This window comes from Lacerta agilis, chromosome 6 (assembly GCF_009819535.1).
Source record: "Lacerta agilis isolate rLacAgi1 chromosome 6, rLacAgi1.pri, whole genome shotgun sequence".
In the NCBI taxonomy this organism is placed as follows: Eukaryota; Metazoa; Chordata; class Lepidosauria; order Squamata; family Lacertidae; genus Lacerta; species Lacerta agilis.
Window position 1 is genome coordinate 59,578,501 of NC_046317.1, and position 24,895 is coordinate 59,603,395.

The 24,895-nt window shown below is 41.1% G+C and overlaps 2 protein-coding genes across 6 annotated transcripts in view; one reads left to right on the forward strand and one right to left on the reverse strand.

Annotated features, from left to right (window-relative positions):
* The first annotated feature begins 1,337 nt into the window (after positions 1 to 1,337).
* Positions 1,338 to 9,981, forward strand: DDX20 (DEAD-box helicase 20). Its single transcript, XM_033152948.1, has 11 exons — positions 1,338 to 1,557; positions 3,282 to 3,376; positions 3,736 to 3,904; positions 4,132 to 4,246; positions 4,353 to 4,495; positions 4,891 to 5,029; positions 5,592 to 5,650; positions 5,946 to 6,028; positions 7,253 to 7,358; positions 7,444 to 7,545; positions 8,722 to 9,981. The coding sequence occupies exons 1-11, from the start codon at positions 1,368 to 1,370 to the stop codon at positions 9,816 to 9,818; spliced, it is 2,298 nt and encodes a 765-aa protein (XP_033008839.1). The 5' UTR covers positions 1,338 to 1,367; the 3' UTR covers positions 9,819 to 9,981.
* An 11,442-nt stretch (positions 9,982 to 21,423) lies between these two features.
* Positions 21,424 to 24,895, reverse strand: part of KCND3 (potassium voltage-gated channel subfamily D member 3) — a 274,156-nt gene continuing 270,684 nt past the window's right edge. For all 5 annotated transcript variants that reach the window (XM_033152953.1, XM_033152950.1, XM_033152951.1 and 2 more), the window contains one exon: positions 21,424 to 21,810. In XM_033152953.1, the coding sequence (XP_033008844.1) occupies positions 21,609 to 21,810 (202 nt within the window). In that variant the 3' untranslated portion in view covers positions 21,424 to 21,608. The remainder of the gene's footprint in view (positions 21,811 to 24,895) is intronic.

The window sequence follows — 24,895 nt, forward strand, 5'->3', positions numbered from 1 at the left end:
TTTTCCAAGACTCCCTCCCCACACCCACCCCTTTCAAGCTCTGATTGTGGAGCCTCAAAGGAGGGTTGTGGGAGACTTGGAAGTCTGCCCCACGTTCATCCTTGCAAACTTTTGCCCTATCCCACCTGGGCGTGGCAAAGTTGAGAGTCTGTGCACACACAGGAGTGGGCACGACAAGCAGGTAATTTTGCTGCCCCACTGCCCAACCTGCTGCTTGGGACACATGCCAGCTCTCTCTCTCTCCCCCCACTACCCGCTTGGTCCAGGCCTGCACCCATGATGAGAAGTCCTCTATACTTTTTGAAGAAAGAATGCAGTTTCTTTGCTCATAAATTGATACAGAACGGTCCACGCGAAGTTTTGTTGCTGCACAGCTTTAGAAAAGACACGTTGACTGAAGAGGGCGCACCCTCTCCTGGTAAGAAACAGCATGTGCAATAGTTATTGAACAAACAAAATCATGACGTGGATTTTGTCAACAAACAGTTCTGTTGAGCGTTATTGACTACTGTACTAGCAAATGGTGATCAATCACCCCCATGTAAGCCTTGCAAAAGTTTACCATATCCTATACAGCTTTACACATAAGTCCCATTTGCTTGTAGGTTTTACTCCCAAGTAATTTTAGGATTGCTACCGAATCCGATTCATCTTTACACAGAAGTAAATCCCAATTTCTCTTCTACCCAGCATTCCCAAACTATGTGTGCTTAAAATAGAAGCCTCTAGCTTATATATATTTATCACTGCATTTTATTTATAATTGTTATTAATCGGGGGCCAAATGTTCGTTTTATTAACATACTGATCCCGCCCTTTATTATCAAATTCCAATTCAGCTTACAAAAAATTCCGAAACAAAACACAATAACCACAACAGAAAAACCGCTCGGGTAGAAGGTGCTCAAGAAAGAATGAGAGCAGGTCTCTGCCCGCAGGAGCTTCCAATCTAGAAAAAGACACACTGGAAAGAAGCGTGAAACGGAAGTGAAACAGAGGCAACAACGGAGGCTTCTGCCATGAAAACACGAGTTTCAGGCAGTATATAGATGGAAGCAGCCCGCGATCGCCTCCTCCTCCTCCTTTGCCACCCATGTTGAGTCTTGACGCTGCCTTAGCTAAGCCCTTTATTTCTCCCGCTTAGGTGCAGCCTCCTCGGTCCCCCCATAAAGAATGACTGCTTGGTGCCGCCCGCAGCCTAAAGGACGTACGCTCACTCCACCCCCCCCGTCTCAATGGTTCGGTCCTCTTAGTGATTCTCTCTCCCCCGCCCACCGCGCCGTTTCGGCGCGCGCACCTCTGTCGTCACATCCGCAAGGTCTCGTTTCTCGCGACGCTTTCCCAGGGTTCCCGCTCTCTTTTCCAAGATGGCGGCTTCCGAGGTCGCTCCGGCTGAGAGCTGGCTCCGTACCCGGGATGTGCTTCTGCACGAAGGGCCCGAAGACTTCGGGTCGCTGCTGCTGTCGGCCCCGGTCCTGGAGGGGCTGAAAGCTGCCGGGTTCCTGAGGCCTTCCCCGGTGCAGCTCAAAGCCATCCCGCTGGGGCGCTGCGGCCTAGGTGAGGCGGGATGAGGGATTGGGATGAGGGGTCTGGGCAGGGCCGGCCCACCCACGAGACCAGGTGAGGCGGCCGCCTCCTGCGGCAGGACCCCCAGGGTCAGCAGATCCCGAAATGGATCTTTCTCCCTCCTTGCCCTTGTTTCTTGTGTAGATCTCCACTCCTTCCCTGGCCGGGAATGGACTGTCATTGGGGTTTTTGCTTCGGGTGCAGAAATGTCTTGGGCTGGCCCTGGGTTTAGAGCCTTTGTGCCAAACGATGGGAGAGTGCCAGAAGTGAGGCCAAGAACTTGCGTTGGGAAGAAAAATGCTGCCGAGGCTGTGGAGTAATGTGGGTTGTAGAAGGTACAGTGGTACCTTGGTTCTCAAACTTAATCCATTCCGGAAGTCTGTTCCAAAACCAAGGCGCGCTTTCCCACAGAGAGTAATGCAGAATGGATAAAACTGTTCCAGACTTTTAAAAACAACCCCTAAAGCAGCATTTTAACATGAATTTTACTATCTAACGAGACCATTGATCCATAAAAAGAAAGCAATAAACAATGTACTGTAGCCACACAGTCAATCAGTCAATAGCTGAACTGGGTTCCACACAGTAACAAAAACAAAAAAGAGAGCCACAAAAATGCAAAATAAATAGCAAAAAGAGACAGACCTCAGTGTAACACTCAAAACGGAAGTGTGGCACTCAAATTGGAAGCGCAACACTTAAATTGGAAACATAGCATTCAAAACGGAACTGTGGCACTCAAATAGGAAGTGTATCACCCAAACAGAGCATGTTCGGCTTCCGAAAAATGTTCGCAAACCAGAACACTTACTTCCAGGTTTGCAGTGTTTGGGTTCCAAGTTGTTTGAGAACCAAGATACCACTAACAGCCATTTTACCTTTTGGAGGGTGATGCCAGAGCCTTGTGCGCCGATTTTCAAGGTTTGTTTAAGGAGGCCTTTCCGACGCAATAAGCCTTTTGCATATTGCAGTAGGGTCCTTAGCTAAGTGGTTAATATGCAAAAGTGGGCTGTAGGTTGCAGGCCAAACTAAAGTGGCCTGTGCCACGGATGCAACCATTGCCTTCTTTTGTCTTTGTGGATTTTTTTTTAAGGAGTAAAGAGTGCATGGAGGGAGATGGACTATGAAAAGCAGACAATAAAACATTGAAGTTGGGTCTGTACAGGACTTTTGGATTAAAATTGATTAAAATTGAGAGTCTTAATACAGTATTGATTGAAGTGGTGTATACTCTGTACATGTCCTGGTATGCGGTGAGATGAGAAATCAAGCGCACACATAGCATTTTACAACCACCTGCATATTGTAGAGAAAGATCAGCAGTGAATGGCAAGTTGCCTTCAATAAACTTACTACAAGAAGACCCACTCCTGGTGCCCCTTTTGTGCTTGTACCAGCATAGGAGCTCTGTGTTATGTGTTTGTTTAGATGTCACTTGGAAGATACAAAATTGCCAGATGAAGCTAATAATACTGATGAAACATCTGAAGTCAAATTTAATATATTTTAATGTGGTTGGTGTACTGTAAATATTTATTTATTCACTCTTAGATGGATGACTGTTGGGTGGTTTTAGCTTTGGAGCGGTGTTCCATTAAAAGTGAATTGGTTGCTGATGACATGACTGGCCTAATTTACTTGATTCTTTTGTCCTGGATTTTTGGTGGTGATCTTTTGGCTGCTTCTTGACATTTTACTATTTGTTTACTTTTCAGATCTCATTGTACAAGCAAAATCTGGCACTGGTAAAACCTGTGTCTTCTCTACTATTGCACTTGATTCCCTTATCTTAGAAAGCCCTGTTACACAGGTGAGCATTATAGTTTTGTGTAAAGTTTTGAGAGAAGTGATGTGAGTAATTAATAACAAGATTTTTTTACAAGGGCAGTGCTATTCAGTGAGAGTTTCATTCTAGCTCCCTCATAGGTAAGCTTTGTTATAACTTACATATGCATTTATGCTGATATTTAAGGATATTTTGTAAGTGTGATTGGCACTTATTGAGGGGATATCTGGATTCTAGCAGACTAAAAATGCCATCAAAGGGGTGTCACTTATTGGTGCACTCAGCTGTTATGGTAGCAGAGGGGTTAATAATCTAGGAAATAAGATGTATTCATTTTTTTTGTTTTGTTCTTCTAGTCTATTTACAGCTTGACCTTTTTTCAGATTTTGATCTTGGCTCCTACCAGAGAGATTGCTGTTCAGATTCATGCAGTTATTACAACTATTGGGATCAAAATGGAAGGCTTGGAATGTCATGTCTTCATTGGAGGAACCCCTTTAAACCAAGATAAGATGAGGCTGAAAAAGTGTCACATAGCAGTTGGTTCTCCTGGTATGACAAATAAAATTGTACATGTTTATCAAATCTTGTATTGTGCTACAAAAACTAGTGGATGCTGTCTGTGCAAACTTATTTACAGAGCAAAATTTGAAAACTGCACATAGAGTTAATCAGTCATTTTTAGCAAGGTGCTATGTTTACTATTCTTTTGCAAAAAGTATATTTCAGTTAGATCTGTTGTATGCTTGAGATCCTAATGCATTTTTTGTTATTGGAAGGGCGCATAAAGCAACTCATAGAGCTGAACTATCTGAATACAGCCAGCATTCGTCTCTTCATTCTTGATGAGGCAGATAAGCTTCTGGAAGAAGGTAGTTTCCAGGATCAAGTCAAGTAAGAGTAGCCTACCAGTAATCGTTATAATCTTTTTGTTTCTGAAACATATTTGGTTTGAAGTGTTTGTTCTAAATGGTGCTTTCCCCCCTCCCTCTCTCTTTAGTTGGATTTATTCTTCTCTACCAGCCAATAAGCAAATGTTGGCTGTGTCAGCCACCTATCCTGAATCCTTGGCTAATTCTTTGACTAGGTACATGAGAGATCCCACCTTTGTGAGATTGAATCCCACTGACCCAAGTCTCATTGGTATGTATGATGTTCTCTGTGCATTTCTGCACAACCCTCCAAATATGTTAGAGTGGTATGCTTGATTCTAAAGCAGAAGTGGGGAACCTATGACCTTCCAGTTGTTGCTGGGCTTTAATTTCCATCATCCTTGATGATTGGCCATGCTGGCTGGGGCTGATGGAAGTTGAGAGTCCAACAGCTTCTGGAAGGCCATACAACCACCACCCTAGTTATAGAGTTTACCACTTTGATAAATATGTGGTTTGAATTTATTGCCTGTCATTTTAATGCTTTATATAACAACTTAGCCAGAAATATTGGGACAACCATTTATTATTGTTACATTTGTATCCTTTCCTCAAAGGAGTTTTTGTTTGTACAAATGATATATAAGCCCATCCTGTTTTGGTTAGGGTTGAAGCAGTACTTCAAAGTTGTGAATTCTCACCCGTTACCTCATAAGACTTTTGAGGAGAAGGCTGAGCATTTACAGGAGCTGTTCAGCAAGATTCCTTTCAACCAGGCCCTGGTCTTCTCGAATCTACATAGCCGGTATTTTATGATTTTTTTAAAAAAATCAAGACTAGCTAAAATAACAATGAATTATTTGGGGTTTTATAGCAATGCTCCTGTTTCTGAAAGTGAAAGCCAATGCACATTAAAGTGGGTGAAGCTAGTGAGTTTCTAGGGCTGTAAGATTGGTCATCTATTGTTTAGTGTGTCATGCAGTATTGAATTAAATTAAAACAGTAGGATTTATTTCTAAAAATCTCATGCCTTTAAAAAACACACCATATTTTTATGACTTAAAGACCAGTAGGATTTATTTCTAAAAATCTCATGCCTTTAAAAAACACACCATATTTTTATAACTTAAAGACCAGAAGTTCATCACATATACAGTGGATGAAGTAATCAAGGGGAAATGATTCCAGATTAAATCAACTGTGCTTGCATCTTACTGTGCTAGGAACAATATGCTGCTAAGTTTAGCTGTTTGTTAAATATTTGCTATACACTCCTGTCAAACAGTTTTGAGGAGCTGGTGAGTGGGGCAGTCATGAAGTGTTATGTTATAAATACATTTACTGTATTGTCTTTTTCACTGTTTCAGAGCTCAACACCTAGCAGATTTACTGACTTCCAAAGGTTTTTCTGCTGAGTGCATTTCAGGCAAGTTTGCGGGCCTATTGATGTTTTTTTTAATATTGATTTCAGCTATGTTGTATGTGGAATTTGTTGTGTTAAGGCACATGTGTAAGTAAATAGGTTGTTTTAAGTTGCAATTGTATCAATATTAATTTAGGAATAAGGCCAATTTGAGCTTGGTAGGAATTACTATGTATGTACAATAGATAAATTAGACAAAAATGTCTGTGGAGGAGACGTGGCAACAAACTATCCTAATGATTCTGCTAGTAATTTTGTTGTCTGGTCCACATTTCTCCATTTGTTTGTCTTTCTCTAGGCAGTATGAATCAGAACCAACGACTTGATGCTATGGCTAAACTCAAGCAGTTTCATTGTAGAGTCTTGATTTCAACTGATTTGGTGAGGTTCTCCCCACTCCACCCCGATGTTGAATTTTTAATAAGTGTAAAGGTTTCATGTGTACTTCATATGATATGACTAGAAGGAACTAGAAACTCCAACTGAGCTAGTGTGCTCATGTCTCTGGGAAATGTACTAGTACATACAAATGCAATAATATTTGAAACAGTGCATTATTTGGACTAAAATATGTTGTAAATCAAGCTTGAGGAGAGGAAAATACTAACCACTATTTGATGAAGATATTTTCCCCATGCTCTTGTCTTTACAAAGTTTAGTCTATTCCCGGCATATTTCTATTAATGTTTGTGTTAGGGAATTGTCCCCGGCGCAGTGCAAGGTGGTGGAGGGGCTCTCGGGATGCTACAGAGAGCCCCGGCCCCACCTGACCAGCAGCACCTCCTCTGGCAGCAGAGGAAGCAGTGAGGCTTCCAGTGGGGAGGGGCATGCATTTCAGGGTATGAAGGGAAGAGGCTCTGAGGATGCTGGAGAGACCCTGCACTCCCCTAGCTCAAGGGGCAATGAAGGAGAAACGCAGCTTCCGGTGCCCCAAAGGCGTCGAGGGGTGAAACAAAAGGATGGGAGGTGGGGTTTCCATATACCGAAACTCTTTTGTTGGGGTCAGAACCGGAAGGGGCATTCCCGGATTCTGACGACGCTTGATACAGACATGAACTTATTAGCTCTGCACTGTACATAGTTTGCACAATAAAACTATTAAAGGAAACTTGGAGTTTCGCCTGCTTACTCATGAGCAACTAACCGAAGACCTTACTGTTTGTATAGACAGTTGTGAGCAAGAATGAAAGTATAGTATTTTCAGAGTAGTCTCATTGAGGAAGGCCCCGAGAAGTTGTGTCATTTAGATGGCTTTGAAATTAGTATGGTTTAAATTGCAAAATTACATTAATTAATCCCAGGGAGTCTTGAACGCTCCTGATCTTCTGTGGATTGTGCCCACTTACTGTAATGAAACTATTCTGAAGCAATTGTTTTTGAGCAACACACCCAGCAGCATTTAGAGTCCTTCTGAACTAGAGCAATGGGCTTGTTTTGTGTCCTAATGTATGTAAATTCTACATTTTCATCTGTCCTGAATTGATTGGGAGGCTGCAGTATTTTATTCGTGGTACCATAGAACAACTGAAGAAGTCTAAATGTCTGTTGTGCTTGGCTTGTTTCCTACTTACTACCACCTTTAACTTCACCCATCCTTCCACTCAGACTTCCCGTGGAATTGATGCTGAGAAGGTGAATCTAGTCATCAACTTGGATGTGCCTTTGGATTGGGAAACATACATGCATCGGATTGGCAGAGCTGGGCGCTTTGGTAAATAGTGCTTTGAGTTTGCAGTGCAGTGGCAGGTGCTGGATCTACAACTCTTTCCAACTGATTTATATCTGCTTTGTCACAGGAACTTTAGGGCTAGCAGTGACATATTGCTGCCGTGGGGAAGAAGAAAACATGATGATGAAAATTGCACAGAAATGTAACCTTCGGTTGCTTCCTTTACCAGGTACAAGTGTTTCTGGTGTATGTGGGACCATGGTGCATTAATTTGAGCATGTCTTTATGCGGGGAAGGTGGGGCAGGAAAACTGTGGCCCTCCAGAAGTACAGTTCCCATCACACCTGGTCATTGACTGCTTGCTGGGGCTGGTGGAAGTTGAATAACAGTGGGTGAGCCACGGGTTCTCTGTCCCTGTCCTTCTGAATGGTGCTATAGTAAATGTTTCAGAGTTGATGCAGGTGGTTAAGCTGCAGTCTTGTACTTGCTTACCTGGGAGTAACTCCCATTAAATTAAGTGGGGTTTATTTTTATACTATGTATAGGATTGTACTGTTGATCATGGAGCCATAGGCCTATTCTGAATTTTAAATAGTTAGTGAATTGTTTCCTGAGTGGAAATACTGAATTATTTCAGAAAAGTAATGTACCAGAGTTTTTAGTTGTCAAATCATTTAAAGTCATAGAATCATGGAATTGTAGAGTTGGAAGGGACCACAAAGGTCATCGAGTCCAACCCCCTGCCATACAGGAATCGTTTTGCCCAACATGGAGCTCAAACCCATGACCCTGAGATTAAGAGCCCCGTGCTTTACCAACTGAGCTATCCAGTAAAGCTAGATTCATTGACAATATAATTAACAGCCCAATAATTAAGACACTAAATAAATAATACATTTAGTCAAATACAGGAGCTGCTTAGTATGAAAGCCTTGTGACCTTCAACAGTATAAAAACTGAGAAGCTCTAAAGAGGACAGGAAACAATGTTTGCAAACAAGATGAATGTAGATTTAAGAGGATGTTCCTTTCTGGCAGAGCAGTTCAGCAAGAGAGGTTGTGAAACCTTAACTTTTGGAACCTGTCAAAAGAAGAAATTTGGCTGTTTTAGATGGACTTACCCAGTCATTGGCTTATGGGATCATTATTCTTTAGCTCTGACTATTTTACAGCATTATGTAACATCATTTGGCTTATAGCAAGACTTTTGTATGTATTGATCTTTCTTTTCTTTTTAAACTACAAACTGTCTAGTAAAAACATCTGGCACATGCTTGTAATCAAATGCTTGCATTCAAAACATGTTTTATGATGGTGTCACTTAGATATATTTGTGATTATGAGAATTTATTTGAAAAGAGATACTGTATGTTGCTCTTGACTAATAACATTTTTCTCTTGTGAAGAACCTATACCTCCTGGGCTCATGGAACAGTTTGAAGGCTGGGATGTCGAAGTCACTGCTGTCCCATATCCCAATGCTTCGCTGCATGCATCTCTGTTGCCAGCCAAGAGACTGGAGGGGACCATGCAGCACACAACAGTAAGCACCAGTGCTCCTGTTGTTTGTGAAAATTCTGTTGCAGCCAAGCCAAAACAAGCCCTCAAACAGAAGCAGTTACTTAAAACGAGAACGGAGGACACAAAACCAAAAATAACCAGGAAGCAACAGTCTTCCCATAGTATCACTCAGCAGAAGTGCCAAATAGAGCCTTGTCTTCAGACTGCTGGAAAGCATAATGAGGAGGTGGACAGGGAAACATTAAAAAGCATGCTTCCCAAGATCCCTTGCTTATCATCATTTAAGGAACAGCAGTCCACCAGCACATGGAGCATGGCAGAGTTCATTGAGGATTATGAATACTTCATTAAAGAAGGCTCAGAGAGAGAAGTGGAAATAGTAAGAAGCTATACAGGCCCAGGAGAGCAGCATCAACACCCAGAAAGTGATACTAATAGAATTTGTACTGAAACAGAATCCAGATTGCATGCTGCAAAAGCTCGTGTATTGACAGGAGACTCTGATAGCGATAGCAGCTCTTGCAGTTCTGCATCATCCACCTCTAGCTGGGAGGACCAGTCAAATAGTAAAGCATCTTCAGATGCACAACAAAGAGACAATCGTGTGCTGACATCAGATCAGAAATGTGTTTCGCAGTTCAGTGGTGTCCCTGAACCACCACAGTTCCAAACGAGTCCTCAGCTCCAGAAGATAAAGGAACAGAATGTAAAACAGAGCAATCAAAGCCGCCTCCGTTGTACCACCAAGCCCTCCAAGAGCGAGAGTATAAAAAGTGTATCTGAAGTCAAACCTACTCCTTTCCCTGAGTGTGAAGATCAGAGTTATGAGGAATACTGGCGAGCATATTACCGGGCTTGGCGCGACCATTATGCAGAAGCTTCTCGTTCATACTACCAAATGTATCAGCGACCATCAAACTTACTAACTGCTTATCATGCCAATGCAATCTATTTTCAAGAATTGTTGCGCGGTAACAGATAATGGGAATTTCTGCCACCCAAAACATACTAGTGGAATCTTAAATCACCTTTCTGTTTCTGTTTACACTCACATATTTTCTTTATTCCATGTATATACTGTTTTGTATACTTTTCCAGAAGGTGAAATGCTGCAACAGTATTGCTAATAAGTGGTATGAAAATAGTGTTTTATGTTGATACTGATTTACTCTTGGCATAAGATGCATGGGAAATCCGTTGTAGATTACTGTTCTCATTTATTTTGGGTTATGAACTTGGAAAATACTACTGCCTTTACCTTTTCCCCTCATGTATGGTGAGCATTTTAATTTGTGCAGAGGTTAACATGCTCATTTCTGGGTGTCAGATGTACCAAAATATATGGCCCCTTCTCATTTCTCTGTAATCTCAGTTGAGTTGTGGGAGTAATCTATCTTAAAATGCCTGTATTCCCATCCAGCAAATAGCGCTCATTCTTTGAGAGGTAAAATGGAGCCTAATTGTCCAGCATGCTAGCTTCTTTCTCTGGATTTCCCATCTTGCTACTCTGTAGGCCTCTGTGGGTAACGGGGGCAAATAACTTGTCATTCATAAGATGGAGAGGGTAAAATACTTAAAGATCTCAAGAGATTGTTTAGACCGTACAGTTTTCCTTAAGCTTGGTGAGAACTTTAAACTTTGAGAAATGGGTCAGAAAAAAACTTTAGAAAGCAATCTCTTTAAAGTAAGAAAATACTTTTTTTTTTAAAAAAATATCCAAGTATGATTTCTGTTGCTGATGAAGTTCATTCTTAGAGCCTTCTTTATTGTATTAGTAGTAGTAGTAGTAATACCCTGTCCATCTGGCATTCTGCATAGGTACACCAGCATATCTATAACAAGTACTTGAAATCTCAGCTTTTCCTTTTTTAAGTACAGCAAAATGTCTTTATTTCATTTGTCTTGAAGGTCCTCACAGAAATGCAGTAACTTAGGCTAACAGAGAATGTCTGGCCCAAAGTTTGTGAGGTAGAAGGCAAGTTGTGATACCATGATGAATAACATTATGAAAAAGGCATGACCAGCATATGATGAAATTTCTAGAAAAGACTTATCCACTGCGAGTAAGCTACTACCTCTTTCTAGTTGGCAACTCCCTACTTCCTTTTTATCAATTATCATTTCAAACGACAAGACTCCTAGTGTACTACAGCTGTAGTGCTTCCTTCTGTTTAGAAGTGGCATAAATAAAAAAGCATATCTCAATTAACACATGTTGCTGATTTAAATAAATCTTAATTAAAACTGTATAAATAACACTTTTTGAGCTAGATTGGTTTAGCGATGTGATAGGATTTTTAACATATATAATAATATAAAAAACTATGAAGTTATAATTGGATGGTACTCCAGGGAATCCGAATATCAGGCCTGCCATGCATAAGGGAAAACTTTATAATTAGAAATGAAATTGCATATTAACTGCAACTAATTGCCCTGCTTTGTTTCAGCTGCTTTATATCCTATGCAAAACCATGATATGATGGGAGACTGACTGGGTAAATGCATGAGTAACGGTGTACAGGGAGACATACCCCTCTGTCTTGTTAATTCAGTTCCTGCACAGGTTGATAAATGATCACACCCTGCAGTTTTTTTTTTACCACATTAGGTTCATAATACTTTTTGTCATTCCTCCCCCCCAAATATCTGAGCCTAAAATTACAATTAACCTGGCATTCTTGAAAAGATGTTGACGGTAAAAAGAGTTCCTCATACTCATAAATGTTGGGTATGCTTGTACTTGGGTTGCACAGCGAAAGGCACTCATCAGCGTATCCTATCTGTGAGCTTCCACAAGCATTGAGCTTTTTGCTGTTGGGATCAAATACTATACTAGTATCCTTGTTCTGTTCCAGCAAGGCATTACCTAAGACCTTCAACGCAGGTGCTGAGATACTTAACTGTTGAAGTAGCATTTTGACACACAACAACTGTAGTTTAATATAAAAGTATGCTTTTTATCCTACCAGATTTGCGTTTCACAATGGAAAGAGAAAAATAGGTGCCACCTAGTGGAATATATGACTTACAACATGCAAAAGGAGTGCTAATGCTGTTGCTGAATTATGAAAATTCATTGGAAGCTGTTGACTCTTTTCATTCATTCAGCAGCAATACTGGAATTATCCACTTTTCAGTTGTGTCCATATTGGACCTCTTTTACTTCTCAAAAGTATCACAATTGGGTCATAGCCTCCATTCAGGTTTTCCTCTTCTTCCTTAAATGTATGTTCTTTGCTGATAAGTTATTAATGGTTCAAACTTCTGTAAACCTTTTGATACTTTGCTGCTTGTTCCTTGTATTCCACGTGGGATTTTTTGAGTTGTGAGTCAGAGCCAGGTGTACTTCAGTATATTGTAATGGAGTCAAAATAGCTTTCAAAAGATGTTTTCAGCTTTCAGTTCTGTGACAGTTTTGAAGATGCATTTTCTATTTAGTTGTAAACTATAATGTTTGTAGCACATGACAGGTACTTTAATTGCAGCCTATGGAATATAGGGGAGAATTACATATTTTTAAACAGCCTAGGTCTTAAAAGTTTTCTAGGTGTTGTATAAAGATTAAGAAAACAGCACAGTTCCTGCCTACAGGCTTGCACTGATCCCCCAAATCCGTGGTTGGGTGTTGCACAGGAAAAACTTTGGAATAGTTTACTTTGGAATAGTTTTTCGATAACTGCAGTCGTCTGAAGGTATTCACACAACTAGCAACACATTTTACTGTATTTTATAGTATATATGAATGAAGTACTCCAGCCCAAGAGTGGGGAACCTCTGGCCTATGGGTCTAATTAGGCCAAGTCATGCCCACCTGCCCTATACCTCATGTCATAAGTTATCAGCTGTGTAGCAGGTAAAACCTGGCTCGGCGAAAAACCTGCAAAGCCTTATTCAAAGAACTGTACAAACTAATGCCTTTAAAGGGTTTATGAGGAACCTGCCTGCAGAAGAGGTCAGCTGATACCCTTGTGGCATCGTGATTGACAGGTGCTTGGCTCTGCCCACCTGTCAGACTTTGCCCGCAAAGGGTTGGGGATAGATAACAGTCTAGCCCACTGGACTAAAAAGGTTCCCCACCCTTGCTGTAGCCTGGAGGTATGTACCAGTTCTTTGACTGAATGAAGTGATTGCAGCCTTAGTACAGGGTGATCAAGCTCCCTAGTGGCTATTTCTAAATAGCAGAATTGCTAGAGAGAGAGAAAAAGCCTATATCAGCAATGAGTCTTTCAACCTCCCTAATTGTGCACTATGGTGGTCCTACGAATGTAAGTATAGATGCTATTGGCACATGCTCCAAAAAAAGAGTGCATGGGCCTGTTCCCTAGCAAGGGTGGGGAGCAGGAGAAAGTGGTTCTCTGGACGCCTAAGAAGTTGATTGTCCTGAATCTACTGCCTAAGAAAAGTGTATAGTTTTATGGAATTAATTGTCCCAAGATATCTTTAGGAGATTAGAAAAAAGGTGGAGGATAGGCTTATCAATGGCAATTAGCTATGGTGACTAATTAGAGAACATGAAGCACTATACCTTGCTGGGAAGGAGGGTAGGGCAACAGTTGGAGAGGCTGTTGTTTTCTGGCCCTGCTTGTGGACTTCTGGGGCTATTCTGTCTGGGCATTGCAAGAAATGGTGCTAGTGGAATTACTGTTAAAGCCATCAGGCCTGTCCTTGGAGCAGCTGCTTTAAATCTCATTAGTGATGCCAGTTAAAAGAAATCTACAGCAAGAGTTCAGTGCTTTGTGGCACATATTCCATTTAATCCAGATTGGATACATCAGGTACAGCAGTGGCACAAGACGCAGTACTGTAAATGATATACAAGTTTCAACATATGCACTACAGTTTCAAAAGAAGACAACAGGAAACTTAGGATTCTTTAGAAAGTTTTTCTGAAATGAATCTACCTGCAGTTTTGTACAGTACAATTTTGTCTCAGTTGGTCGTGATGATTTGTAAGCAAAGCCCATTTAGAGTATGAAAATAGAAAACAATGCAACTGAGAGAGAATTCTGGTAACAACATAAAACCTCTAGCGCAAACACCATTGCATTGGAATGTCTCACTGATTTATCAAAAATATACCATCACACATGTTCTGTAATATATTTCATTGGTCCGTGGAGCCAGCTGCAACTCCAGTCATGGTAACAACAGAGAACTGAGAGAAAGGATATACTACGGATCTTAATCTCTTAGCTGCATGGCTGTTTGACCTGCCGTGGCAAGCATTAGTCTGCAAAGGAAAAGAAAGCAATACACATATGCGCACATACACACAAAATTATGAAACCTTTGACTGAAAGCAAGACTAGAGGATTATTTGTCATTTGGTCCCATGACTGGTGACTACAGTAATTAGACAAAAAACAAACAAAAGAACTGTCGTGCTGTGTTAGGTCAACAGTAAATCTAGCCCTGTGGTTCCTGAAATTCCACTCGACAATGGACTTCTCCATCTTTGTGTCCAATTCACTCAATCTGGACTTGGCGATGAAGACACCTTGACCTGCATGCCCCCTTTTTTCTTATAGCATCTCTGACATGAGGAACCATCCACAAAAGATCCCTTCTTTTGATTATTCCTGTTATAGCCTAAAGGAATTGCAGATCTTACTCTGGTTATTTGATATTTGTGATAGCTGAATGCTTCAGAGTGTAACACCACAGAGTAATAGTGTCCCTCTGTTCCTCATTGTTGAAACAGCGTGCCCACCTTAACAGTTAAAAAATGCTGATCATCTTGATTAACGGCCATTGGTATATTTCCAACAATTTGTCTCCCTTAAAAACTAACTTCTCCAATCAGTGATTGCTCTATATAATGAGACATCTTATTTGGCATCCCCCTTCCAGAAAGCATTTTGTATACTTATTATGAGTTTTAATTGAGTTAACCAAATGATCATTAATTTAGCACTGAACTAGAGAGGAAAGTTATTTTTTAAAACCACCTGAATTTTATTGGTAGATATACTGAGACGTTAAAAAGTCAGAGTGGCTTGTTCCAGGAGACACAGTGAGTCATGAACAAAAGTTCTGATCAACAGTTTTACGGCACAATCCTAAGCGTGTTTAATCATGTCCTACTCAGTTCAATGGGACTTACTCCTACATAAAGTGTATAGAGGATAGTAGCCCTAATCACTGAACCAATCTAGAGGGAGTACCTCACTGAAGGTGACATCTGTCTATGGCCATTGCTATTGAAAACCTGAGTTACAAGGAGACAGTTCACTTTCCTATGACTGACTAGTTTTTGAGAGGGAAGAGAACAATAAGTTGATTATCTACTGATTTAAAAAGAACTCATTTTCCTGGGTAATACAAACCAACTGAAGATCTGTATACAATTACATCAATTGCAAAAAAGGACACCTTTCTGTAGAAAAGTTTTGTACATTAAGAAATACTCTTCAAAAATTTAAAATAAAAAATCCTCTTATTGCTTTTCTCTTTTTGGTGATTCCATCTCCCTCTTCTTTGTTTAATGGTTTTAAACTCAGAAATGGAAAAATCCGGTGGAAATATTAAAACACAAGATGGAATTTTTATTTTGTGTTGATGGAAAAGATGAGTTCAGTTGGATTTGTTCTACTGTTTTCCATCTGCTGTAGAGTTTGTTAGGAGAGAGAGAGAGACCGATCAACTATATCAGATTTGGGGCTCAGAGACTTGAGTCAGATTAACATTTTGTCTATTTAGTTATTTCTCAATATATGGCAAAACAGTTGCAAATATTGTAAAAAGACCCACAATCCCCTACTTGAAAATGTAAGACTAAAGTCACATTCCCCAGGTTCTAAGATATTAAGCGGAGCAATGATATTTCAGGGGGAGAATGTTCAGGTAGTCGCATTTGAAATCCAAAGTTAAGTACTTTTGCTTTCAATAGGTATGGTAAGCATATTTTTAAATTTATCATATTGAAGTCAATGGGACTTAAAAGTACTTGGATTGTGCCCATTGTTTCTGATCCGTCAGCCCCAATATACCCATTGATGTCCGCATATTCAGGAACATCCCTTTTCTAAAATCATGGGCATGCCATACACTTTAAAAAGGAATTCTCATGCACACTGGCCTCTTGGCAGAAGTGAAGAGAAGTGGATCATACTGACTGACAGCAGTGAGATTGTGTGTTTCAGGAAGAGTGAATGGTCAGCATTAAGTTTGCAGTGATTTGCTGGTACGGTAGGATGCCATATATGCAGGGAAATGTTTTTGTCCAATTCTGCTTATGAAAAGTAATAGTCATATGAAATGTGATGCCAAGTGGCAGGAAGAAATGAATGTTTCAGTGCCAGTTTGGGATGGGAAATGCACTAGATCACTGGTTTTCTAAGCTGAGAGAGAAAACACATAGCTGGATACATCTAGTAAGGGCAAAATGATGGGTAGCACAGAAACCACATCTTACTTCGCAACCAACAGGTTTGGAACTATTGTTGCTTTTTCTCATCCAATTGTGGGACTCCAGGAGCTGGAGTTATTGGACAGTATCCACTGTTCTTCCCTTGCATATATGGAAGGGTCATTGCACTTGTACACCTTTCCGACCCTTTCCATAGGAGTAATTATCCTGTGCCCTTCACAGAGCAGACATTATGTACCTCCCACTATTATTAAAATAACAGGCTGCACATCCTACAGCTACACTACTAAAATCCAATAGAAGTCAATGTGATCTCAGCAGACAAATGGTATGCAAGATTGTAACCTTGAGGAGGGGGCGTGATGATGCAGACTGTTAGTACTTTTCTATGTCTTTGGCAGGAGGTATATTGCCTGGGACTTTCAAGTGCTCCCTCAAGTGCACCGCACACATGCCAAGGTCATGCTATAGATGGGCATAAAGAAGTAACATTCCATCATTACAAGAGACTAGACCAATTTTCCAAGCGACCATTGAACCCACATTTACATTTGTGGGTTTGATGCAGACAAGTTCATTTTGGAGGCTTGTAAGAAAAACCAAATTATGAAAAACATCAGAATATTGAAATAAAGATCCTGATCAGCCAAACACCAATTTTCCAGTTTTGCAAATTTGAGTATTCTGGTGTTCTGATTTGTTGGAGCCATACAACAAAACCAAGTAACATGGAATTCTTGAAGTAAAGGCACACTCTTCTAGAATGGATATGAAATGAAAGAACTGCATGAAAAGCTCCACTTGCCAAAATGCCTTCTACAGAATATGAAAGGTATTGGCCTACTTGCTGTGATTTCTCATTTACTAGTGCATGGCAACAGTGCTTTGCTCAGCCTTTGCACCTTTACTACAGACCCACATTTGCCTACTGCCTCCCTGCAATGCTGCTGCATAAAGATACTTTTGCCATGGTGCAGGGAGGCAGAAGAGCCAGAGGCGGCCCTTTTCTATATCATTCTGTGGGCCATGCATGATAAGAACCACAACTCTACATTGGAGATGGGAGTAGAGGTTTTTATAGAAGGGCTGGTTAGTATTGGACTGCGGCTTAATGAAGCCAGGCTCTTCTCCCCATATAAACTGTCATTTTATACCAATTGCATAATCTGCGATCTTGCAACAAAAAGGGTTTGTTTCTCCTCGAGCTGTGACATATCCTGCATGCGCAAGGACACCCTGCATTTTGGTTTCCATTTGCACTGATGTATAAAGTCAATGCAATATGGCGAGGGTAGTGAAGGATCAAGCTTCAAATTGACTAGGCAAAGAGGTATAATGAGATGTGATGAAGTTAAACGAAGCAAAGGGAAGTTTAAATTGGGCGTCACAGAGACTTATGGGTCAGTTTCACAAGGGAAATGGCCAAAGTTTGCTTTTACTGGAGTGAATTAAACAGGATCACCCATGAGATAATGAAAGGATTGGACTTGAGGACAATGTAGTACTTAATTTCTGAAATCAGAGGTACCAGAGCTGAAGTTTATTTGTTCGCCACGGGCCCACAAACCTTTCCCCTGATCCTAGATGTGTGGGACTGGTGCTACAGTAGTTATTTAGGGGATAGGGGAGAGATACTACTCTGCAGACACTCAAAGGCACATCCTTTACTTGTTCCAAGGCTAAACTGTGGTATTGAAAAGGGATTCTTGGACAAACATTAGGGGATAAATTAAGGCCTGTCTCATATTACTAGAACAGTGGCTTTTAAAAACTGCGTCCTTGGAACCTTCAGTTCCTCAGAAGCTTATTGGGAATTTCTTGATGAGAAGACTGTTTCATGATGATAATAAATAACAAGATGAAAGATGAAAATAATAATCTTTTTTTAATAATTCCAGTGGCACCTTAAAGATCAACTAAATATAAGCCTTCAAGTTATCAGCTTTTGTGTGTATTACACACTCTGAAGCAGAGGTCGATTCAACTTTATAACTGTTGATGACTGTTATGGCAGTTGGTCCCACAGGGAAGGGCAAGGGATTTTTAAAGGGATAGACACAATAATACAAAAACCAGACTTAACTCTTGGGCACTGGCACAAGAGCCTGCAATAAATCTAGATGCCAACTTTGCTGCCACATGCCCCCGGACAGCATCATTATTGGCCCCAATAACATCAAACATACCATCTCAGGCCTATTTAATTGTTCATCTTCCAACCTTATATATGCTATCAAATGCCAACAGTGCCCTGGACAAACAGGAAAAACTTTACGCCAAAGGGTAAATGGGCATAAATCTGACATCAGGAATCATAAAACAGAGAAACCAACAGGAGAGCACCTCAATCTCCCAGGACATTCTGTGCAGGATCTTAGAGCGGCTGTCTTATTGCAAAAGAATTTTAGAAATACACTTGAAAGAGAAGTTGCTGAATTATAACTCATTACCAAACTAAAAACTATGGAGAGCCCTGGTCTGAATAGAGATATTGGATTCATGTCCCATTATACATACTAAAGCTAATTTTTGTCACCTATCCCTTTAAAAAACCCTTGCCCTTCCCTGTGGAACCAACTGCCATAACAGTCATCAACAGTTAAAAGGTCGAAGGGACCTCTGCTTCAGAGTATATGATGAAGTGTGTATTACGAAAGCTCATACCTTGAAAGCTTATATTTAGTTGATCTTTAAGGTGCCACTGGAATTATTAAAAAAGTTTTTTTCATCTTTCATCTTATTATTTATTATGACTGTGACAGATCAACACGGCTATCCACCTGAATCTGTTTCATGATGGACAAGTTCACATGTCCACCATTCCCAATTTTTTCTTACAACACAGTGACACAGTTGAATATTTTAAGGTGGACTTCAGTATGTGCAGGACAATGTAGACCTAACTGGCTTGGTTGCCACCTGGCATCACCTGTTGTATCCTAGGACTGAGCTTGCAAGGGATTCTGTGGCCAATGCACCAAAATTCCTTGTTTGAAAGATGAAGATGGAAGGGGTTTTGGAATAAACAAAAACATAGCACTATAAGGTATCTGAGGGGGAAAAAGAAATAAACTAAGAAACAAGTTTGTTGTTAGTAGGTGATCATACGTTACATTAAGTTTTAATTTTATTTGGCTGAAAGGTACATTTCATTAGAACTAGCTTGTTTTTATTCTTCTTTGTGGCTTCCAAGCAGTATTTGCTCAATGCTTTTAATTTAGATGCCGAAAAGAAAATCAGAAGTCTGAAAATAAAGACAATCCCTCCCTCCCCCCCCAATTGGAGCTGCTTATTATATTTTTTTTCTGAACATAATGTTGGGTTTCCAAAACCTCCATGTTTTCACAACAACACAATTTCAGGATCAAAAACATTCTGGGCCACATTTTGTGATGTTTTGCCAAAAACAAAAGCTGCAAAAGACATGGGGTACACAACCTATAATACATTTGAAATAAATTTAAAGGTTAAATGAGTCCGAAAAGGTTAAGAAATGGTGTAAAATTTGTGACGAAAGAACACAAACCACAGAGCTCTGTATTATTATAAGCCTTGTTGACATGGATGGAAGTCCCACAGGTTTGCACCCAGGGGAGGTACATTATGAGAACATTGGTATAAAACCTTATAGCTGGTTATGACTCACAGTCCTACGCTTTCTAGACAGTATAACAATATTTTAACAATTGGTGAACTATTTTTGAAACATATTTAACCATCTATTAACAGTGTTTTATAAATTGCTTAGAAATGGTACTCTAATATAAAGTAGATCCCAACAATCTAGAAGCGATCCTCCTCTTTGGCAGGAAATGATGCTTTAACAAGGGAATGTCAAATATTGTTAGATTGCTTTATCCATCAAGCTGATGCAACCCAGAGACTGTCACTAAGAGCCACAGGACTGTATCACAAAATGAGACACACTATTAGTCCATGCAAAACAGTTGGCTCCTGAAGTAATCCTACCAAGGACAGTTTCCACTGACTATCTGGCTACTATATACAATGGGAGACACTTCCAATACTATTAAATAAACACATATAAAACAGAAAGAAAGAAAGAAAGAAAGAAAGAAAGAAAGAAAGAAAGAAAGAAAGAAAAAGAAAGCATGGGCATAGATTACAGAGTATTTCTGAACATCTGGCGCAGTTGCTTTGACTGATTTTGCCCTCTTTGAAACTCGTGTTTACAAGATTAAAAAATAAAATCCCCCCTAGGCTTACTTCTTTAGACTTTTTAAAAAATACAGAACTGGTTGTTCTAGTTACACTCTTTACAAGCCAGTGATAACAAAATAATTTTTTTTTAAAGCAGAAAATCGTGGTGGACTACAAATGCCTGTCTTTCCCCCAACAAATATTTATTTCCCCGCACAGACAATAATTAGCAGACAAATACACTGTTTGCAACTGCAATTTGTGTTGAATTAAAAGGCAATTACAGGAGGAAAAAAAAACCTGTCTTAAGAAAGAATGCCATCCACAATGAGAGTTTTATTGGTGCTTGTGTGTGTGTGATTGCATGCAGGTCTCTATTTTTGCTACTGTGCACTAAAGGCTGAAGCCTGCAAAGACACACTCATGCAAGAAAAGGGTACACAGTGAGTAGAACCCCTGGCTCTACAGGCACTACTTAAAGCTTGTCGTGGACCATGCAGATGGTACGTCTTTGCAGGGTTGAGCCCAGAAACAGGAAAGTGTGCTCGGATCTTTTGTAGTCAGAGTGTGCCAAGTTTCATGGATCCTCTTGCTTGCTCTCACCCACACACGCACTCACAAAAGAATGAAAATCAAATTCTCGTGACAAGGTGGCTTGCTTTTTTTTGCTTTTTTGCTTGCCTAAAACCTTCAGCTATAAAAGAAAGCAAATGTGTACTTTTGGTTGATTAAAAGATCCTGCTGCATGAAGGAAATAATAATAATAATCACAAAATCCGTTTTTTTTTTCTAATCACCTTTTTCAGTCATATCCTCATGAATAAATATTATCCATTAAAAACCATTGAAAAGGTGCTGAGATACACAGTGTTAGAATTCTGCTTCTTTATTGACTTTCTCGTAGCTATGACAGGACGTCTCTTCCACTTTCTGGAAACTCTTCTATGCCCCACATCCGGGAACATTTCTTCTTCTTGTTGACAGACAAAAGAAAGCTCCTTCCAACCATCCCCTTCTAGCTTCCCAGTTCTTCTGAGCTCACTCTGCAGCATGAACGTGAGTTTGAAGGAAGCTGCCTTGTCAGGCTCCCACAGTTAATTCTTAGATGTTGGTCAGGTTGGTCTAACTGTCCATCCAGCCACTCATCTAGGCACAATTTGCAGCAAAGGAGGAGCATGGAGGTGGGGAAGGGGAGAGAAACGCAGGCCTTCCAAGCAGCCTCCTTTGACCCACACAGCCTTACAAAGCCGAAACCTTGACAATGTTGCTGCTCGTAGCAGTAATGTTCGTTGAGTGGCCGGGACTGGATGGGGCAGGCCTGCTTTCGCCTTCTGGGGTCAGTGCTGGAGGCGTCGGGATGCTGATGATTGCTGTAGTTATTTGGGAGGCTTTGCAGTTCGGTCTCAGCCCATCGTCTGATTTCATATTTAGGCTGGATCGACTAAAAGACAAAAGACAGCCAGAGGTGGGATGGGGAGGGTTAAAAAGGAGCAGAAGTTGCAAGCTGTTTGTCGCAAGTGTTGGATATCCTCGCACAATATTGTCTTTGTCAGAGGTTGTAAAGACTAGGCTAAAACTTGGTGGTGGGCCGCAAAGGACTCTATGCAGCTAGGAACCTCTTCAAGCCCAGTTGGGGACATGGGGGGTGCATTCAGCAAGACAGGTCTAAATCCCAAAAGCCAGCATTTGGGGTCCTCCTTTCTGTTCTTTGGTTTTGGCCTGGAGTCTCTGGTGCAGCCTGCCCCATCAATGCATCTTGGGACAAGCTGCACCCAACGAGTTTCTGCTCATGAGGTAGGTATTAAAGGCACAGTTAAAAAAACAACAAAAAACCCTTGCCACCCAAAATACCTGGACAGTAAAAATGGGAGATTGTGACCTCCTCCAGCCTGTAACTGAGGACTAGCCAAGAAAAAACACATACTGGTATATTGCTAATCTAAAAGCAACCTAAATAGGGAACAACACAGATTCATTCTTCACACTGATAAACGTCAACATGGAATCCTATCTTGTTGGGTCTAGCTGTTGAATATTCTGCCCAATTAATGGTTAATCCTGCTTTTGTTTCTGTAGCATGTCTACCCTTACAGGTCATCCTAGATTACTTGGCTGCCATTCTGTCTCTCTCTTTACTCCTTGCCCAGCTCAAATATCACTCTGCGGAAGTCCTAAGGGCTTGGCAGCTAGAAATGTTCCTATTAAGAGCTGCACTGGTTGTATCCTATGATTAATTATGGAGTGGAAATGATAGGGTTGCTCTCTAGCCAACTGCCTATCTGGATTTCAATACAAAGACAAAAAACTCTTTCAGTATGAAACCCTGGCTGTAATCTTAGAGTGACTTACAAAGAGGATCTCCTGAAACCTCAGTCATTCTAGGTATATCAGTAGGATCCTTACAATGGTTCAGTGCTCTTGACGATTGCCAATTGTACCCACACCCAAAATAAGAGGCAAGGCACACATCATTAGGTTGAACTAAGGCTATAGCTTTATTTATTTTACGGAGGCAATCTTCCCAAAATATGGAACTTCAGAGCTTGCAAACCTTTGGGTGCAGGCAACAAGCTTTTGCCTCCCCCCATCTATGGGGGAGCATGACCCCAGCTCCTTGTCTGCATCTGACTCTTTCGGGTCAGATTTCTAGCTGTGTTGAGGAGGGATATCTACTGCTGCTCCCCTAAGCCCCAAAGTTCTGCCTGCATAATGTAAACAAGCTGCAGAAAAGTTCAATTCCCTGCTCTCTGGGTTCCAAAACCCTGTGTTTCAAGCCTGTGGAATCTCCCCTCAGTGGCGTAGCTAGCCACTTGGGTGCCCGGGGCTGCACGTTCGCCCTGCAGCCCGGGGCGGAGTGAGCCGCCCATGGGGATGGGGCGAGCCAAGGCAGGGTGCGCTGCGTGGAGCCTCTCCACGCAACCTCCCCCTCAGCTGTAGGGAGGCTGAGGTGGTGGGCAGACGCAAGCCCCGCGCTGCTCAAAAAAGCAGCACAGAGCTTGCAGGCAGTCCGCCCGCCGCCTCCCCCTCAGGAGATGCACGCTGCAGGCCCCGCGGTGATATTGCAACAATTGTTATTTTATGCAGCAACCACTATGTCATGAGATCCACAATCTTGATATACATCATATGGTATGTACACTTTTGGTGCAATTGTGCCTATTGTTTGCATAATTTGTTAAAAAGATATTGAAATACCATATTGTATTTATTTATTTATATTATTTAGAAACATGTACAACTGACGAAGCGCAGGAGGGCAAAACAAGGCCATTATTCCGGAAATGTGGAACTGTAGCAAGCTCCCATTTGGATTCTTTGGACCTTATGAATACATAGAGGCATATGTGGATTAAAAACTAGCTTATATTTGGACTTTGTGAACGAACTGGTTTCTTGGGACTTCTATTTACTTTGTTGATCTTTACACTTTGTTGGTCTTTACATGTTGATTATATATGAGAGAAATATTTGATACTGTGAGAAATATATTGAAGAGCATTATTTATGTGCTGCCGGTTACGTTGTGTGTGTTTGTGAATGTATCTCACGTAACCTCAGGTTTGATGTTGGTTTGCAAAGTTGGAGGCAGCAATGCTTCTGGTTTCTGGAAATCACTCGAGGGGAGAGTGCTCCTGCAGTGGCGTGGGAAGGGGTGTGTGGTGGGTGTGGGAGTTATTTTTTCTAAAACACATATTTTTGCCATCTTGTCACCCCCCTCAGTGATGACACCGGGGGCGACCTGCACCCACCGCACCCCCTTCCTATGCCACTGTCTCCCCCATCTCAGTGCCTCTAGATGCTCTCCAGTGATTGCTCTCTCACTTCTTTTCCCACTCTGATCTGCCTGTTGTGGCCAGGATCCTATTACCTAACTTCCCATCACCAGTCAATGCTAACTACCATTCTCCTGATGGAGCAGATAAAAGATACATAATCTGGAGCCAATCTGGGATAAATTCCTACTCTGCACATTTGCATTCAGCTAACCTTGCACTCTGTTGAATGTGCAAGGGCAGCTGCTGAGACCAAAGGAACCTGCTCTTTGAGGGGATGGCTGGAGGCAGAACAGGTTCCTCCCTCCCAGAGTCTTCATAAAATAAGGTTATTACTGTCTTTAAAATAATTTTATTATTGTGTTACTAGGTATGGGCTTTTACAGTGTCAGCTGCCTTGCAGGCCAGTTTCCAGGCAGAAAGGTGAGATAGAAAATTTGCACACAACTCCCAATTTGCTCACCGTGTTATGAACCTAACATTAGCATTCTCTCTGTTATCAGATTTCAAAGTAATTTCAAATGTAAACTTGCATAATACAAGATAGTCTGCGCGCCAAAAAGATGGCTGTCCCATATCATGACATGGGACAGCCATCTTCTCCCTCTTTCCATACAGACCCTGGAAACATTTCTATGTGATTGCACTTCCAGGGGCATTTCTGGTCTTGTTCAGAAAAGGGTCTGGCAGGTGACCTCATATTGCAGCAAAAATTCTAAGAATGCTCCCTTGCACAGGTGTAGAAATTGCAAT

Bases quoted from the DNA above. Each gene is read 5' to 3' on its own strand.
- DDX20 (XM_033152948.1), top strand. From the start codon at position 1,368: ATGGCGGCTTCCGAGGTCGCTCCGGCTGAGAGCTGGCTCCGTACCCGG. The intron at 3,377-3,735 runs GTGAGCATTATA...ACCTTTTTTCAG, and splicing joins TAGAAAGCCCTGTTACACAG to ATTTTGATCTTGGCTCCTAC. The intron at 7,546-8,721 runs GTACAAGTGTTT...TCTCTTGTGAAG, and splicing joins TCGGTTGCTTCCTTTACCAG to AACCTATACCTCCTGGGCTC.